The sequence below is a fragment of the Phalacrocorax carbo genome, chromosome 8 (genome assembly GCF_963921805.1).
Source record: "Phalacrocorax carbo chromosome 8, bPhaCar2.1, whole genome shotgun sequence".
Taxonomy (NCBI): Eukaryota; Metazoa; Chordata; class Aves; order Suliformes; family Phalacrocoracidae; genus Phalacrocorax; species Phalacrocorax carbo.
In genome coordinates this window covers 35,234,792-35,251,693 of record NC_087520.1, presented here as the reverse complement: position 1 = coordinate 35,251,693, position 16,902 = coordinate 35,234,792, and the positions used below count along the sequence as shown (strand labels likewise).

The 16,902-nt window shown below is 35.7% G+C and overlaps 1 protein-coding gene across 2 annotated transcripts in view; it reads left to right on the top strand.

The window, feature by feature from the left end:
* LOC135314793 (transcription initiation factor TFIID subunit 4-like) overlaps positions 1-16,902 on the top strand; it is a 146,785-nt gene that overhangs the window by 21,354 nt on the left and 108,529 nt on the right. Inside the window, exons 6-8 of one of the 2 annotated variants that reach the window (XM_064459561.1) lie at positions 1,343-1,432; positions 3,291-3,548; positions 13,058-13,160. In XM_064459561.1, coding sequence (XP_064315631.1) covers positions 1,343-1,432; positions 3,291-3,548; positions 13,058-13,160 — 451 coding nt within the window. Of the gene's footprint in view, positions 1-1,342; positions 1,433-3,290; positions 3,549-13,054; positions 13,161-16,902 lie in introns of both variants that reach the window. The other variant, XM_064459560.1, reaches the window with a different exon arrangement.

The following is a 16,902-nucleotide window of genomic DNA, read 5'->3' as shown; positions in this document are numbered from 1 at the left end:
CTGAAACAGTAAGAAGCTATTAAATGTTTTAACCACAGAATTAATATAGATATATGCCTCCACAATGTGGTTTAAGTTTCTAGGACTGAAGAAAAAAGTGTATTGCTAAGTTGCTGAGTACAAGCAGTTCTGCAGAGAGATGTTCCTGCATGGAGCCTTAACTGCAGGTGGATTTCAAGAGGCAAAGTTGTGTTTCAGCTAGGCAGAGTCCTTAGGCCCAGAAAAAGTCTGACTTACTGTAGTCTCAGTGCAACAGATGTTTCAATTAATTGTGTAAATGCATTGCAGACAGCTGTTACTGTGGAGCTGGACAAATGGTCAGGCTTCTTAAAACAAATTAAATATAGTCTATGAAGAACTTGGATTTAAAAGTAGTTGATATATATTTCTTTGAATTCATTGACAGAGAAAGCTGTGTGTTCTAGACAAGCCTAAGACTTTTTTCAAGTATGAGCCATTCAACAGTAATATGCAGTGGTTCCAGTAAAAACTTGTTTTAACTTTTGAAAACTAAGAAAAATTAACTAAGTAAAGCTAACTGCTTACAATATTTTAAATATAGTAATGAGACACTTACCCTTCAATAAATATATTTATTATATATTTTGATTTGGTTTTGTTCTTGTTCTGTATCAGTCCAGGACTAATGAATGTTTTTTATTACAACCTGAGATTGTAACTAATGATACTTCAGAAGTATTTTAAAATAAACCTGGGTTATAGAGTCCTCCTGTATTAATGACTAAATAAACTACTGCATATATATTTAATATATTCATAAGTGTATATTTTGTGGCTATATACACATATACATACATTTATATAGGTGAAAATTTTATATATACACTTTTACATATACTTTTCATATATGCATATGCTTTACATATATAGTTTTATATGCATACACATATTTTACTAAGTGAAATTGAACCTTCAAAATTGGTTTTGGAATTCAGTAAAGATATTTTATTACAAGGACTGACAAATTTTATAATATTTTGGAGGATTACTTCAACAACCTGTTTTTTTAATTAATATTTTTAAGAAGAAATCACTATGTAAATACTAGCAAGAGAATGGAATCCCAAAAAAGACTCAAGTATTTGTGGGATCTTGTTGTGTCTTAAATTGTGCGTCCCCAAGGGAAATCCCTGAACTCTGAGCTCTTGACAGAAGGATTTATAGATAAAGAGGAGCTGAGGGACTTCAGCTTTGAAAGTTCTTCTTGATATGGCAGCCTATTTAACTACAGATATATACATATGTATTATCTGGGGGCGGGAGGGGGAACAAACAACTGAACTGTGGTGTTGATGGTTTTTTTTTTTTATTCCCCCTGAAGGATGCAAAGATTGATCCAGAAGAATTTACAGGCCGCCTTCAGTCGGAACTCAAATCATCTCCTCAGCCATACCTTGTACCTTTTCTTAAGGTAATGTGAATATTGTTTAAATAAATTTATCTCAATGCAAATGTCTACATTAAGTTTTAGAATATACTTTTTAAACAAGATTAGCTTTGCCTGTCTAGAGCAGGACTACTTAATTTTCACTTTGTGCTGCCAATTTCTGCTGAGATCCTCTTGGCTGGAAGTCATGTGCAGGCTCCACCTCTGTCAGGCCATCCAGGTGCTGCCTACTGTGGCTCGTGCTGCAAGTGACTGCTCCGTGACAGGTTGAGAGAATGGTAAGAAATAGGGATTTCTGACAGGAGGGAGACCTCATGGGTTTGGGGCCTTGGTTTAGGTTTAAGAAAAATATGTTTGTTGTCCAGAGCTGATCTGGCATCTACTGCTTGAGTAGCCCTGATCTAGAACACTAATAATTAGATTTATATAAAAAAGCAGTCACTCCCTAGTTTGGAAATCATCCATTGCCTATTCTGTAGTGATCCTTTACTGTTACAATGTATATAGTTTTCTGTGGTAGTACGTCATTTTTTTGCGAAGTACAGCATTCACATTTGCAAGAGTCACACATTATTTCTATAGAATGCTTCAAGTAATTCAATAAGGTTTTTCCATATTGTTTCTGTAATCTACATTTGAGTCACTGATAATTTTCAATGCATGTGTAACAGTGATTATGAAAAACTAAAGTGGCTAATGCTGTTGAAATAATTGATTAGCTGATCCTGCTTATAATCTGGAACTAATCTATAACAGAAGTTCTAATGTGATACCAAATTGATTTATTGTTGGGTCCTAAGCTAGTATATGTGGGGGTAAATTTCACTTTTAATTGGTTCTTGTACATTAGCTACAATAGCTTCCAAATGCAAGATTATATACAAACATACAAAGAGTGTTTAAATATGCCCCAACAAAACCACAACTATAATTTTAAAAGCATTGTTCTTCTAGTCCAAAGCTTCTCAGTTTAGGACAGATTTACTCTTTCTTCTCTCCCTTCAGCTTTTCTCCAGAACTTGCTTGCTCTGCTTCTGTTTTTACAAGTTACCATTAACCCTTATTTGTGCCTTTTCCTGCTCTTGTACTGCAGTCACTTCTAGCATCACAATAAGTTTTAACTTGTTTCCTTTCTTTGAAGTCCTTTCTTGGCAACAGGCATGAAGTTTTTAAATAAATATTAGAAGTTCAGAAAGCTGTAGCTTGGGCTAAACACTGTTTCATTCTACACCTGCCTGGGGGGACACTTCAAAAGAACACTACTACCACTTTAAAAAGTAGAAAGTTTGTTTGTTAAGGTACAGACAGTATAGCCTTTTAGAACTATATTTTTTGGTTGAACTGGTCTGAACACGAAGCATACAATAGTACACTTTCCTAATCCAGTCAGAATACATTAGATCAGTAATAATACAGTAAACAGCCATTGCTGTAGGGCATCAACAGTTAAATCATCATGTTCTAGGTACTGGAGGCATGTCAGGAGAAGTAAATTGGTGCAGTGTACCTCTTCTAGCATGCAGTGGGAATAGCGTTGTTCCTATGGTTCTGCCTTTTCTATTTCCATTTTTTGCCCTTCTAAAGACCTAAGCTACAAGTTCTAGATCGTCTTGAGGAGGACAGTGTTATATTTTACTGCTGTGGTGGAATTAGGGCACATAAAAATCTACAGGGTTGCTAAGTCTGAACTGAAAGCTTATTAAAAATATAACCTGAACTTTCCCTCTTACAAAATGTGTTCAATCTTATTTCTTTTTGACAGATAGGCAGATAGTAAAATTGGAAGGAAAGCTGCATTCTTTTAAAAATGTTTATAGCAAATCTAAAATTTTTTTGCTAACCTGCTAAATTTGATATTTTATAAACTTTCTTCTGTTTTCAGAAAAGTCTGCCTGCACTGAGACAATCTTTACTGAACAGTCAACATTCAGTTTTGCAAGGACAGCCGTCTCAGCAGTCACTTCAACAAACCAAGCTATCCCAAGTTATACCTCAATCTGCCTCTGGAAGCATTTCCTCTGTTGTCACAACGCAGACAATAGGAATAAGGCAACCAAACAACATTTGCACAGTCTCTGTATCAAATACAGTGCAGCCTTCTCAGGTTAAGGTGGTACAGTCAAATCAGAGTTCTCAACTGGTAGGTACTGTAGTATAGAAGAGAAATTCTTAACAAACTGAATAGCAGTTTTCGATGTTATTTTTATTGCAGCTTGTTTGGGAAAATACTTTTTTGTTTGTTTGTATCATATTCTGTGATATGGAGTAGTACCTCATTTTATGACAGTTCACATGTACATTCAACCATTAGTTTTGGTAACATTAACATAGCTTAAATTTAAGAAAGTATGCCCTTGGCCTTTTTGTCTGGAATACAGTGATTGTTATAGGAGCACAGTGGAATTTGAGTTAATTACAAATGTAGAAAAGAAAGCTTTTCAAGACTTAGAGGCAAGAGTATAATTTTTAGTATGTCATTAGGTATGCTGCTTTGCTTAGATTAGCCTGCATTAAAATTGACTCTATCTCATTTTAAACTCTTCTACACACAGTTATAAAATCTTGTAGAAGAACAGCTGTACTGTACTAGCATGTTTTGTTTAGAAATAGTGCCATACTTAGTTATTTACTGAAATATATCATTGTTGTGCGTACTGGAGTACTACATGCTTAGGCTCATTAATTTCAAAGGCACTGTCAACAAGGCAACTATACAGCCAGTTACTCTGTGAGAGTGTGGTGGATTTATCTCACTGTTATATAGGATCTTGTATGTGTGTTTACAGCTGTAATTAAAATATGTTTAGGATTTTTACAAGGCCTTGGGTTTATACAGGCATTATCATCCTTCAAGCAAAGACGTAAGAGTTTCTTTGTCTGTCATTTCTGTATGAGTAAAGTACTTGACTTAGGTTTCAAAATCAAAATGACAAGTTCCAGAAGGTGTATCAAGTTGGTAAAAAATTATATTATCAGGAGTCAGAAAAGCACATATGAGAATGTAAAACCTTTGAGTTTATAGGCTCTATAAAAGATATGAATAATTTTTTGGGTGTATGGGGAGAGAATATTTCTTTTGCTTTAACTTAAAGGTAGCAGTGCACAGTCTGAAAATGTCTTAGCCGTGTCTTTTGAGCCTTACAAATACTTTCTAGTAGTTAAATTACTAACTTTAAAATGAAAGCAATATAATTTTACCAACCTTTAGTGAGCATGGTTTTAATGTGTAAGAACATCTTAGATGCTAAGACTTTTGACTCTGGCTTCCGTAATACACATGAGACATTCAGATATTTTGTGCCTTAACTTGGCTGCTTTCTGTTCAGCCACTTACATTCTCTCTTTTTCTAAGATGGGTTCTCCCTACCCCTTCTGGACTGTTGTATTAATTAGAAAAGGGTTCTCAGACATTGTTTGACTTCTTTTTGATTCATCCATGTTTTGTAAGACTGAATTGACAGGAGCCTTGGTTCTTCAAGGTAGGGGAGCAGGAACCAGTTGTAATTACAGGCAGTAGGTGTAAAAATTACTCCCTGTCCTGGGGAAAAGAAAATTTCTGAAAGCATCTGACAGTTTCTTTACAAGTATAAATGTTCATGGCCAGCAAGTCTAGTCTTATGCCACAATCTTAGGACTAACCTGCTGCCAGGTAACTCGGCTTTTTTCCAATGTTTTGCAACTCACTTTAAATACTCCTGTGCCTACTAGGCAGGTTGCACCCCACCTTTTGAGAAACACTGATGTAAAACAAAAATGGGTCACTAAGTCCACAAGAATTATTACTCTTATGATTATAGTTCTTGTGGAATATTTTCTGAATGGGATAAAGTCAAACTGATAGGAGAGACACCTTCTGTGTCTCTGTCTCACATGTCAGTGAATACACAAAGCAAGCAACCGTGATATTAACCTGAGTAGAGATTAACAATGCGAAGCGTTGCTCTGTCTTCTTGTTCAACATACCTATGCAATATGAGGGAGATGAAAACTGCTGAAGCAAAATACTGTGGAGGTTCATGTGGTGGGCAAAATAAGTTGTTTTTCTGTCTGTAAGGAGGTCATAGGTCTAGGACTGAATTTTTACCTTACTGGATACATGAAATGACCACTACATTTTGAAAAGGTAGCAAACTGCTCGAAGCTTTATTGCAAAAATGGCTTTCTGTATTTGCTGTCAATATCAGTAATTAGTTAACAGAATCAAACGTAAAATTAACCGAGCACTTCTTAATGGCCCTCACATTAGTTCTATACAGACAAAAGCAGCATCAGACAGTAGGAGTTACTGCATAAAAAAATCTCATATGCCACAACAACCATCAACTCAGGTGCCAAGCAGACAAGCCAGCAGCATCTCCATATCACACTAGTACTTGTTCGTAAGTATTGGCTTTTTGTGGTGACAGTGATCACACTCTTCACACTTCTTAGTGCTCCCCAAAATCAGAGCACAGCAAAGAGCTGCTGGCCATCTTGCCTGGGACTTGTCCGGAAGAGGAAGATTACAGCTGGCTTGCCTAAGGGTGGCCAGCACTGATGGAGGAAACTGGCTGAGCTCCAGATTTTCCAAGCCCGAAGCTCACTGGAGAGAGTTCCAGCTGGCTTTGCAAACTGTCCAGCTGCAGAAGGGCAAGCCTGTTTTGGAATATAGATCCTTTCATACCAGCCAGTTTATAGCAGTCTAGTTTCTTTTAAAATGTGGAGAATGTTAGCTGTTTCTTTCTTTTGACTTTTCTGTTTTACAAAGGGGTCAGATGTGGTGATACTACTTCTAGTTATATCGCGGTATCTTGCAGCATGGGAATTCTGTGTACTCTGTTTGGCATGCAGTGTAGATTGTGCAAAGGAGACTTCAGCTTTAAAATATATAGCGTTAATGGAGATGAAAGAGGAGACTATTTTACTTGTCCGTTTTATAAAGTATTGGACTCATGTTCCAAAACTATGAAAAAGCTATGCTTTAAAGAGCTAGATAGTGCTGTTAGTACTGATAACTACTTCTAGCTAGGGAAAAGGGGAAGTCTTAGGCTAATATTTTATTGATGAGACACTAATGAGATAAGCCAGCAATCAATTTTTTAAATTGTTCTAAGTGCAAGTTTCAAAGTTTGTCTAAATTGTCATTCTTAGGGGAGGAGCTCTATATAGCCTTATATATGCAGACATTACCTGTCTTGTTCTGGGTGTTACAGCAGATAAAATTTCTAGGAATAAGAGAGATGTTCTTTATTAAATGTGTTGAAGTTGCAAGTAGATTGATGAGTAATGGAGATCGATTAGCACTTCATATATTGTGTTGATACTCCATTGTAAGAAGCAAGTACTCCTGGACATTAAAGCCGATTATTAAATTTAAATTATAAAGAAAGGGTAAGAAATTCAAAGTGATCCATCTTAAATAAAACAAATTTGATTATATGCAAAGCAATATAAAGATTTGTGCAGGTCTAGGATTAGCAAAGATATATAGAAATGCATCTAAACCATTGTTGCTGCAGTAAATTGTGCACAGTGTCCAGAGGGGAGATTTTGCCATCTTTTAAGTTACTTTAGAATAGTATTTGCTAAAACATTTACTAACACTTTTCCAGGGACTGTCATAGTGGTTGGAGGCACCCAAAAGGTGAGAAAGAGTAATGGAATTTGGATACAAGATATATTAGAGTAAGCACTATGTTATATGGGGATGTTCTGCTTTGCTTTTTAATTCTCTGCTGAAGCTTTTTCTGGCATCAGTTTTCTGTTGTTGAATGATAGTAGTTTGTACATATTTTAGTGACTCACAGGAAATAATTTTCTTTGTCTTTGTGCAAGGCAGCTTAGAAATGGAGGAGTACAAGATGGCTAAACCACAACATTTGGATAATAAGAGTAGGTTCTATTAATGAACTAATAAAGATCTAGCTGCTGACTTGGAATTTGGTGTACAATAAAATTTAAATAAAAATGGCTGTTGAGCAGTAAATGTCTGGGATCCATTAACAAGAGCAAAGCCTATACTTGACAAATTGTATGTGTATTTAAAATACAGTCTAGTAGTCTTCTGAGTTGTTATAGTGGACTTTACTTTCAGAATTTTGTGTGCTTATATTGGTAATGATTGCTGTTTGGAAACCAGTAACAAAAGGTGGCAATTAAAGGACAGACTTGAAAGCAAAGATTAAGAGTAAAGCTGTAGAGAATTAAACATATGCAGCTTGGTCAACCACTGACTAAAGGGGAGCATAAAAAAATATTTACAAATATTTTAAGGGTTTAATCAAAGTATGTTGATGGATTATTTAGAGCAGTCTAAGAGAGTATAAATATGAATAACATGATATAATTAAGCAAAGTAGGATTTAGGCAGGATATAAGGTAAAATATCCTCACAATAAGACAGATTATTAGATAGTAGAGCAGGTTTCCAAAGGCAGTGATTAAAAAGCCATAATTGAAAACATTAAAAATTAGACCAGGTGAAATACTATAGGAAGAATTGTATAATAAATTGGGGGCAGGTGGGACAAGTGATCCTGTGGCTTTTGTTTTATTTTTCTTCACTGCTTCTTTGAAAATATATACTCAGTGGAACAAATCATTGTCATATTAACATTAAAAATTATGTGCTGAGTTTTTTAAAAGTATTTTTTATTTGGAAGGAAAAATAATTGTGCAAATTTTGAGGTGCTGTTGAAAAATTGTAACTGTTACTATTACAGCATGGTAAACAATGGTAAATATGAATTCTAGGCCCATGAAAGCATGAATGTTGTAAGTTAATGCTGCCAGATTACATGATAGCTGAGGTTTGATATGACATTTATCTTCAGGAGTGAGTAGACTGATAAATCACAAGTGGCATAGCCACAAGTGAGTTAGCAAGTGTTTACTCATGAGTGAAGATAAATGTCATATCAGACCATAGCCATTCTGAATTTTGTATATTTACAAGTGGCTTGTTTCTTCCTTCCACAATACTTTTTTTAACTTGAGCCAAAAATGCTTGGTAAAGGATATATTTTCCAATTTTTTTTAAAATTTTCCATTCTTTGCAGAAGCTTCTATTTCCTATGCTTTTGTTTGTATTCCTGTGTTTGGAATGGTTAAGCTTTTGGATCAGATGCTTTTGTTGCAGAGTGTGATTTATGTAAATCAAACCAGGCTGATTTTACAGCCCTTGTCAAGTAAGGGGAAGCATATCGCTGGAACCCCATGCATCTGCATTGGTAAAGGAGCATCTAGCTTGTTGAGACTTGCAAAATCCTTGTCCTAAAAAACTTCAGCAGTGAGTTCTAATCTAATTGTCCTAAAAGACTTTTCCTTTCAATCGTTTGTAGGTAGTAGCTTTCACTTTTATTTAGTATTGCCAGGTAAGAGAAAGAGAACAGAAATTGTTAGTCTTTCTACTTTTATACATTTTTATGTGCTTTGGCTGAATTCTTTCTCAGTTTGTATTTGTTGGCCGTTTGTGGTGTTAATTTTTGGTCTGTGTTCACATCTGTAATCTGTTTTTGTCCTGCAATAACATACATGGTAGAAGAGTCACACGTGCCATGGTATGACCATCATCTTTTGGCTTGGCTTTAGGACCAGAGAGCACTATTATTTTAGTCTCACAGAGTTATTGATTCTAAGCTTTTTTGAAGAAGGGCCTTAAGAAAAACGAGTATTTCAGCTGTCACCACTTTGTTCTTCTGGTTATCAGTAGTGTGACTGTTAAATAACCTTTTTTTCATCTTCATAAGTCTGCTTGTTTTGTGGAAGCACTGTTGTATAAACATCCCTTTTCACAGATATGAAAACGAAGTGAGCTTTAGAAATGGACAGAGTGGTAGTCTGAAGCATTTGGGAAGTGAGAGAAGGTACTTGTCTGGAGGAGCAGACAAATGGTGAATCAAAGTGAGCGTGACTAGTTGAGTGGAAAGATGACAATTAAGGGGAGAAATGGGAAGATTAAATAGAATACTTTCTATTGTGAGAAATGTGCGTATTATTTTGCAGAAAAATGTTATTTTATAGAAAAAAATTTAGGTAATTTTTCCATGTATTGCACTCAGAGAAGCAATGCCATGCCTTTCCTGCTTCAGTGTATTCCTTGAAGAGCTCCAAAGTGGAGCAGCCTAGGACATAACTCTTCAACTTCTGACTGATAGACTGAAGAGGAATAGGCTGGAATATGACAGTACTTACTGCCTCGGCACTCTCTTAATCATAGTTTCGTTTGGTAACTTTGCTATTTTCCAAACTCATCAAACCCAGGCAATGGCTAAATCACACTAAATCTTTTCTATTTTCTGTGCCTTTGTTGTTATTGTTCTGCTGTTGTGCTTGCTGTCTTCAGTGGTGGAAATAATGAAAATGGCTTCCATTCTTTTTAGAGGAGATGGGATGATGAACAGTTCCTGTAAACTTTGAAGACTTATATTCTGTTGTGTTACCTTTTCTGACTCAGCACTTTTATAAGATCATTGATACTATGATTATGGATGTAGTGGTAAAAGGTTGAAAAGGACTTCTGGCATTATCTACGCTAACCTCCTGCTTACAGGTTAGCATGTTGCCCGGGCCTTGACCAGTCATGTTTTGAGTATCTTCAAGATGAGATAACATAGTCTCTCTGAACAACCTGTTCCAGTGCTTGTCCACCCTCGTGGTAAAAATTTTTTTCCTTACATTAAATTGAAATTTCCCATATTCCTACTTGTGCCCATTGTGTTACATCCTTGTGTTCTGCACCTCTGAGTGAGTCTGTCTGTATCTTCTCTACATCTTCCCATTAGGTGGTTGCTGGTCTGTCTTACTGCAGTCAGTAAGATCTCCCCTTTTCTGAAGGCTGAAGTAATGTCTCTGATAACCTTAGTATACTAAAATATCCACTTCCGTATCTCCTGTATCGGTCTGGGTCAGTAAATTGGTGCTTATGAACTGATCATTTGGGATTCAGCATATGAATAGATAACATTACATGAGGTGTATATTGTGTGTATTTTTAGGCCATAAGAAATATGAAATAAGTTAATCATCTCCCAGATGAGCTTGCTAGTACCTTGTTCATTGTCTACACTTTTCAAGCCAAGTTAAGGACATAATAATGTTTATGCTGTTGGGAAAATAGGCAAGAGGATTAGAACAGTTTTTGAATTATTTTAATTGATGAAGGGTTGTTTGTAAGTTCTAATGTAGGGTCTGTTACCTCTGATTCATCAGTTTTTACTCTGTCCCTTGTTTACTTGCAAAGGAGGTTACACATTCTTTTTTTCAAAAACAAATTGCTAATGTTCATTCCTTAAACACTTCCAGAACTGAAGGTTACATCTGTGTTGAAATGTATCTTAAAACTGTGTATTAACTGGAATTTAAATTACACCTAAAACGTTGCTCTGAGTTCAGGTGCAATTGTTGCTTTTAGAGAGAACGTGCTTGTTGCTGATCAGTTTCGTTGTGGAATTTAAGATGATGATTTTGACCTGTGCCCCTTGGAAAAGTTTTTTTCTAATAATTTTCTACTAGGACATTGAAGTCCTAGTACAGTACTTGTTAAAGGACATTTTTTGAATATATTTAGTAGTAAAGAAAACATTGCCATTATGTATGTCATCTTAAATGGTTAAATACTGCCCTGTCTTTAATGGTGGTGTTAGTGGCTCACTTCTTAGGGCATTCACATGAAAATATTAATCAGGTGAAACAGAACTTTATTCTGAACCATAGAAGTTGCTTGCTTCACAGAGAAAAGAATGTAATCTCAGACAATTACTGTAATACCAGATAGTAATTCTATCCACAGGTCACTCATCTCTTTTTTTGCCTGAATCCTGGCCAGTGAAGGTATGGCTGCTTTTATTCACTATTCTCTGAAAACTCATCCAATAAATTATTGTAAGAGTGGCAACATTCTCCTCCTTTCTCATACCAATGTAGTCTTTATTTTCTGTGGGCCATTCTGTCTCCTTACTTAGGAAAATACACTTGTACATGTTCCCTGTGAATCAAAATGCAGTCAAATTCAACTTTTCCCCTCATTTTCACTTATCACCTCTTTCTTTCCTGTTTTTAAGCACGGTAGCTACTTTATTCTTTTCCCTCTGAGTGTCACTATTTACATACTGCCTGTCTTGATCAAGTCAATTTACATCCATTTGTTCCATTTCTGTGCTCAGTACAAATGCTTCATTTTCCTTCAGTGTCAGTAGTTGAAGCTGAATCCTTAATGTTTTTATTTTTCCCTTTTCCCTTTCTGCAAGGTAGCTATTGCTAATACTTCTACATCCACAGGTTTATTATGACTTTTCAACTTTTAATATTCTAGGATGTACAGAATGCAATTTTGTAACCTTACAATGGCCCTATTTGTTTTTTTCTCCAGACTATGTTACAGGTCTTGTTCCCTCATTACTCTTTTCTTGTTTGCAGCTTTCACCCCTCTTCCTTCTGATTTGGGAGCCCTCGTTCCTGCTGATGGAACAATTTCCTATTTGTTCCGTAACCTCTTCATTCTCTATTTTTGCGTCTCATTTAAAAATCCTGTTTCTCCCTTCCTTTTCCATACTTTGAAGTCAGAGATTTGGCCATTCATTATTCAGCTAAATAATACGGTTTTAGATACATTTTGTAAAAATAATGCTGACTAGCGCTAAATAAAGGTGCAGTGGTTCCCGTTTGCGTCATGTAGCGGTGTGTAGCGTGGTGTATTGTCTTCTAGGAGAGAACACTGCATCCTGTGGGTGTGAGACTGAGACGTGTAATTCAGAAGCGGCAGACACATTATGCAGTGGGAGTAATGTAGGTGTGACTGTGAAGAGCACATGACTTCTGAAGTTGTCGTGCCTGGGTTGTGGTTGTAATCTTATTTGCAGCTATTTGCTCGTGTTTTGTTTTCCAAGTTATTTATGGAGGTCTTTTTCCACTTCTGCAGCATCCACATGTCTTTTTCAGTCTTCTGATCATTACATCTGTGTCTGCCTTGTCCCTGATTTCATGAACATATATTTTGCTGTTGCTCAGACATGACCCTTGCAGGTTTTTTCTATTTGATTTGTTTTTGGGTTAAATTCTAAGTTTCTAACCCAGTTTCAGTTTTGGGTAAGGACTTCAGAACTTGGCTTAGTAGTAAGTGAAACCTTGACAATATCCAATTAACATTAAAAGGATGAATAGTATATGAGCACCACAAAACATTGTTTGCTTTCTCGTGTGTATCTGACTTTGGAACCCATAATATCTTAGAACTTACTTTTAGTGTCTGTTCTCTTTAAAAAGTGTAGATCTATAGTGAAAGGCCTAATGGCTGTAGGTGGATACCACTAAAATTATTGCAGCATTTTCTTCTACAAAAATGCTTTTCTTCCTAGTAAAATTTCTGAAGACAAAAGTCTAAACTTGAATATTTACCTTACTACTTTGAAATATATTTTTGGTGAAGGTTGTGACATGACATTTGTGTCCAATATTATTTGATTTTTTTTTTTTAAAGCATAATGGCAAAATAGGTATATACACACACACACAACCACATGCATTACATGAATATGACTTTTGTCACTAGCTGGTTGTGCTTTTAGAGATCCACATGCTTATATTAGTAATTACAGGTATTAGTATATTTACGTTGTGTGTGTTTGTGTATAAAGAGTATAATATAAGTATACTTTTTTTTAATAATAGCAGATTATCCAGTCAACATCTGCTCAAACTGTGAAACGAAACCCTGCTTGCCAGACTACCCAGATTAGGATGCCAGTGGTAATAACTCAGACCATTAGACCACAAGGTATGGGTTTAAATGTTTTAGTGAGATTGTTACCTTTGTATGAATTTCATTGTAATTACAAACAAGTAGCATGAGAAAAACTTACAGTGTTGACATTGGCAGGCTTGACTTTTTTTTTTTTTTACTTCATACTGGCTGAGGAATGCATGTTTTCACTACACAGTTTCAAGGTATTTCAGACCAACACAGTGAAATGTTTTGAAAAAATCTTAGGACTAAACTCTCACATGCTTAGCTCCTTACTCAGCAGTTTTTCATGGAAAGTTCTGAAAGAAGTCAGGAGCTTGACTTTTACTGTCTTAAGCTTTAACTCTGGACCAAGACAGAAATTCTTCATTTTTTCCTGAAGCCTAGAGGATGCCTCAATTTAATTATCCTACTTTTAACTCCTACTCCTGAAGTGGAATGTGATAGTCACTGTCTCTGCAGCTACAGAGGTCAAGGTAGGGGTCCTGGAGAAATTTCTCAACCCACGTGCTTCCCCCCCCCCCACCTTCCTGCCGGTATGTTTACTCTGTGAGGTCAGAGACTGACTGCAGGAACCTGACATGCCATGATTAGCCAGGGGAGCAGGAGGTGTGGTTTGTATACAACTTTCTCATCTGTGCACAGCTGGATTAATGTCTGGCTGACACATCCCACTTTTTAAGAGGGGTCTTGAAGCCTTCTTTCAATAAATATCCGTTTGTTTCTTTCCACCACTTAGACCTGTTAGGCTCAGTTTTTATTTTTCCTGATTATGAGTGAGAGTATCTTTTTGGATGTGGGCATTTAGATTATTGAGGGTTTGTAATGGAATACAGAGCTTGTCATCTTTAGGTATTGAATCAGAAATCAAACTAGTTTAAATGCTCAGAAAAGCTATTGCTGCCTATTTGACTTTATTGCTTGGTCTTTTTTATTCTACTTGGCAAAAGAAAGCATCAAAACCCCCAGTGATCGCAGTTAATAGCAGCTGATGTACTTGCTCTGTTTCTCTGTTCAGAGAATCCAGAGGTTGAATGGACGTGGCGACCAAGCTGTCACTGTAATGCTGTATACTGTTTTTCCAAGTTAGGAAGAAATGCATTCATTTGTATATTTGATAGCACTGACACTCATGTCCTGAGTTTATTACAGGGAAGGTATCCGGTATCTTATAATATGAACTTTCACTTCTGACTAATGTGTCTGACTGTGAAGGTTGATTTCATTTCTTTGCTTGTTCAGTCTCTAAATTGTGAATGTCAACAGTGTGCCAAGAATTTGCATGGTACTGGCATCTGTCTGTTAAACAGTGGATTCAGAATACGAATTTATTCATGATAGCCACTGGTCAGCCAATGAAATGCAGCTTAACTGGCAGTTTGGCTTAAGGAAGACAATGGTTCATAAAGGCCAATTCATGCAAAGCCCTGCTTTCAGGTGAGCTTATTCCTATTTACAAGCTTGTTTAAGCCCACCGTCATATTGTTTTAATTACACAAAGAGAATAGACATTTAGAAAACATTGCATTGTAAAACTGCTCATCCTGCAGCCGATGTCTGGGAAAAGTCTGCCTGTGTGCCTGCAGCTCTAAGAAATGCCACTATGGCATACTGTCAGATAGCAGTTTCTCTTGATATGTTGTTAAAACTTCCTACTGTAAACACCAGTATAATTATATTTTATACTGGCGTGGGTATTCCTGTAGAAGGAGGTAAGATACAGGAGCAGGACGTGGACTATACAGAAAATTATAGTAGTATAATTTTGTGGAAGGTGACTTTTTAATGACAGTTACACCAGAACTGAGCTGACTTCCGCAGAACAGTGTGTTTTCCTTCTCAGATAGGAGTGCATCTCCTGGTATAATATGTCTCTAATATTAATGCATCCATGTGAACAGACTATAATGTTTTTTAAAACAGTAGTATAGAAAAAGTTGGCAGGCTTTAAGGACTTTTATATTAATAAAATTATTTCCGCACCAGGGGAAGTAATGCTATAGTTATTGCACAACAAAAAAAAAAAAAAGACACTCCTTATCAAAGCACTTACCAGTGTAATAATTAGGTGAATTGAATCTTATGGATGGGGGAACTGAGCAAAAGAATAATATAATTAGCCAGAGTATTCATTGCAGCTATTTAACCTGTGCAGAAAAACAGCTAGGAATTTATAAGTTCCTAAATTTGGGCTTGTTTCTCTAGGTCATGCTACTTAAAATTTGCAAGGAGGACCCAGTGGTGAAAGACTCTGTATGTCATTACCAATCCCATGAAATATCTAGGCCCACAGGTGATTTTAATCTTCAAAATATGCCCTGACTCATAATATAAATTGATGTTTTAGCCATATTTTTTGTCTGCTTAATCATGCACAGTTGTTGTTTCAACCACAAAACTTGTATATCATCCTAAAGCTTATATTTACTTTCCCAGATCCATTTGAGTAGAATTACATAGATGTGGGGTGAAAGACAGTGAGACTTAATTTTTCCATATCCAGTGTTGACATACTATTTTCCTGAGATCAAGAAGTTAACTACTCTATTGCTGTACAGTTCTGGTATTGTTTTATTTTTTAATTTTTTTTTTTAATTTAATCAAAAGTTTTCACCTGTAGAAAACAAGCCATTGATACTACTCCAAGGGAATGTAATATTAATTCTGGAAGAGTACCACTGTTACCTTAATTTTGCCTTTGCAATAATTTTCAAGGTTAACACACTTTTAATCTCCTAGATGTTAATTGTAGAAAGCAAAGATCTGCTAATTTTTATTATTGTATTATTTCTTTCCTTCCAGTTCACTTAGTAGAAAACCTTTCAATTAGTTCATCTGCAATAGATAAATTAATTGTCTGGTCCACAAACTAATGCTATCTGTTACATCTCATGGACCTTGAATATTCTGATGACAAAAGATTTTTGTTTCCCAGGCTTGGAGCCTGAAGTCCTAAATCTTGATTTATATTTGCTGATGTTAAGGGTCCACACAACAGTTTATTTATACAGATTGAAGAACTGAAAGAACAGTGTCAAATTAGTTTCACTTTAAGATCATCAGTTGATGAAGACTTCAAAATTAAAAAAAAAAAGTAATGCTGGACTCATGCGAAGCTAACATTTTTGTTTCAGCAAATAAGAGGATTTGTTGGGATAGTTGTATTTCAGGTTTTTATCATTCATGAAAGAAAAACAATGTAAGTCTACTAAGGTTCATACAATGCCATTTATATACAGTTGAGTCATAGATGTGCAGGAATAACTTCCATGTACTTCTCAAAGTCTCAAACACTATATGTATGTAATGCTCAATAAAATTGAGTGATATACAAGAAAAAGGTGAGATCTTTTACGTCAAGTATACATATGAATCAATTACTTTCACATGCCAAAACACAGGTGGGATTAAAAGAAACACGAAATATAACCCAAGTAAACATGTATGTAAACAGTAAAGGAAGGCTTACTCCAAAAGTTTCATTTGTCAATGCTTGTTCAGTTGCGTACTGATACAATGTTTTTACTACTAATAGTACATGTCTGTTGATTTACTAGTTAACAACATAAATTAGTAATTATTTTTGGTTAGTGTTTTTCAAATCTTAGAGAGGAATTAATATCAATTTTTTAATTTACTGTTCCAAGAAGGTGAATGTCCACCACACTTTAGCTCATTTAGAAACCCCAGTGTTACTTCTACATATAGACCTGTAAAGTCTAGATACAGATACGAATTACTTCTAAATCATCGTTTTCAAATTAAGAAAGTAAAA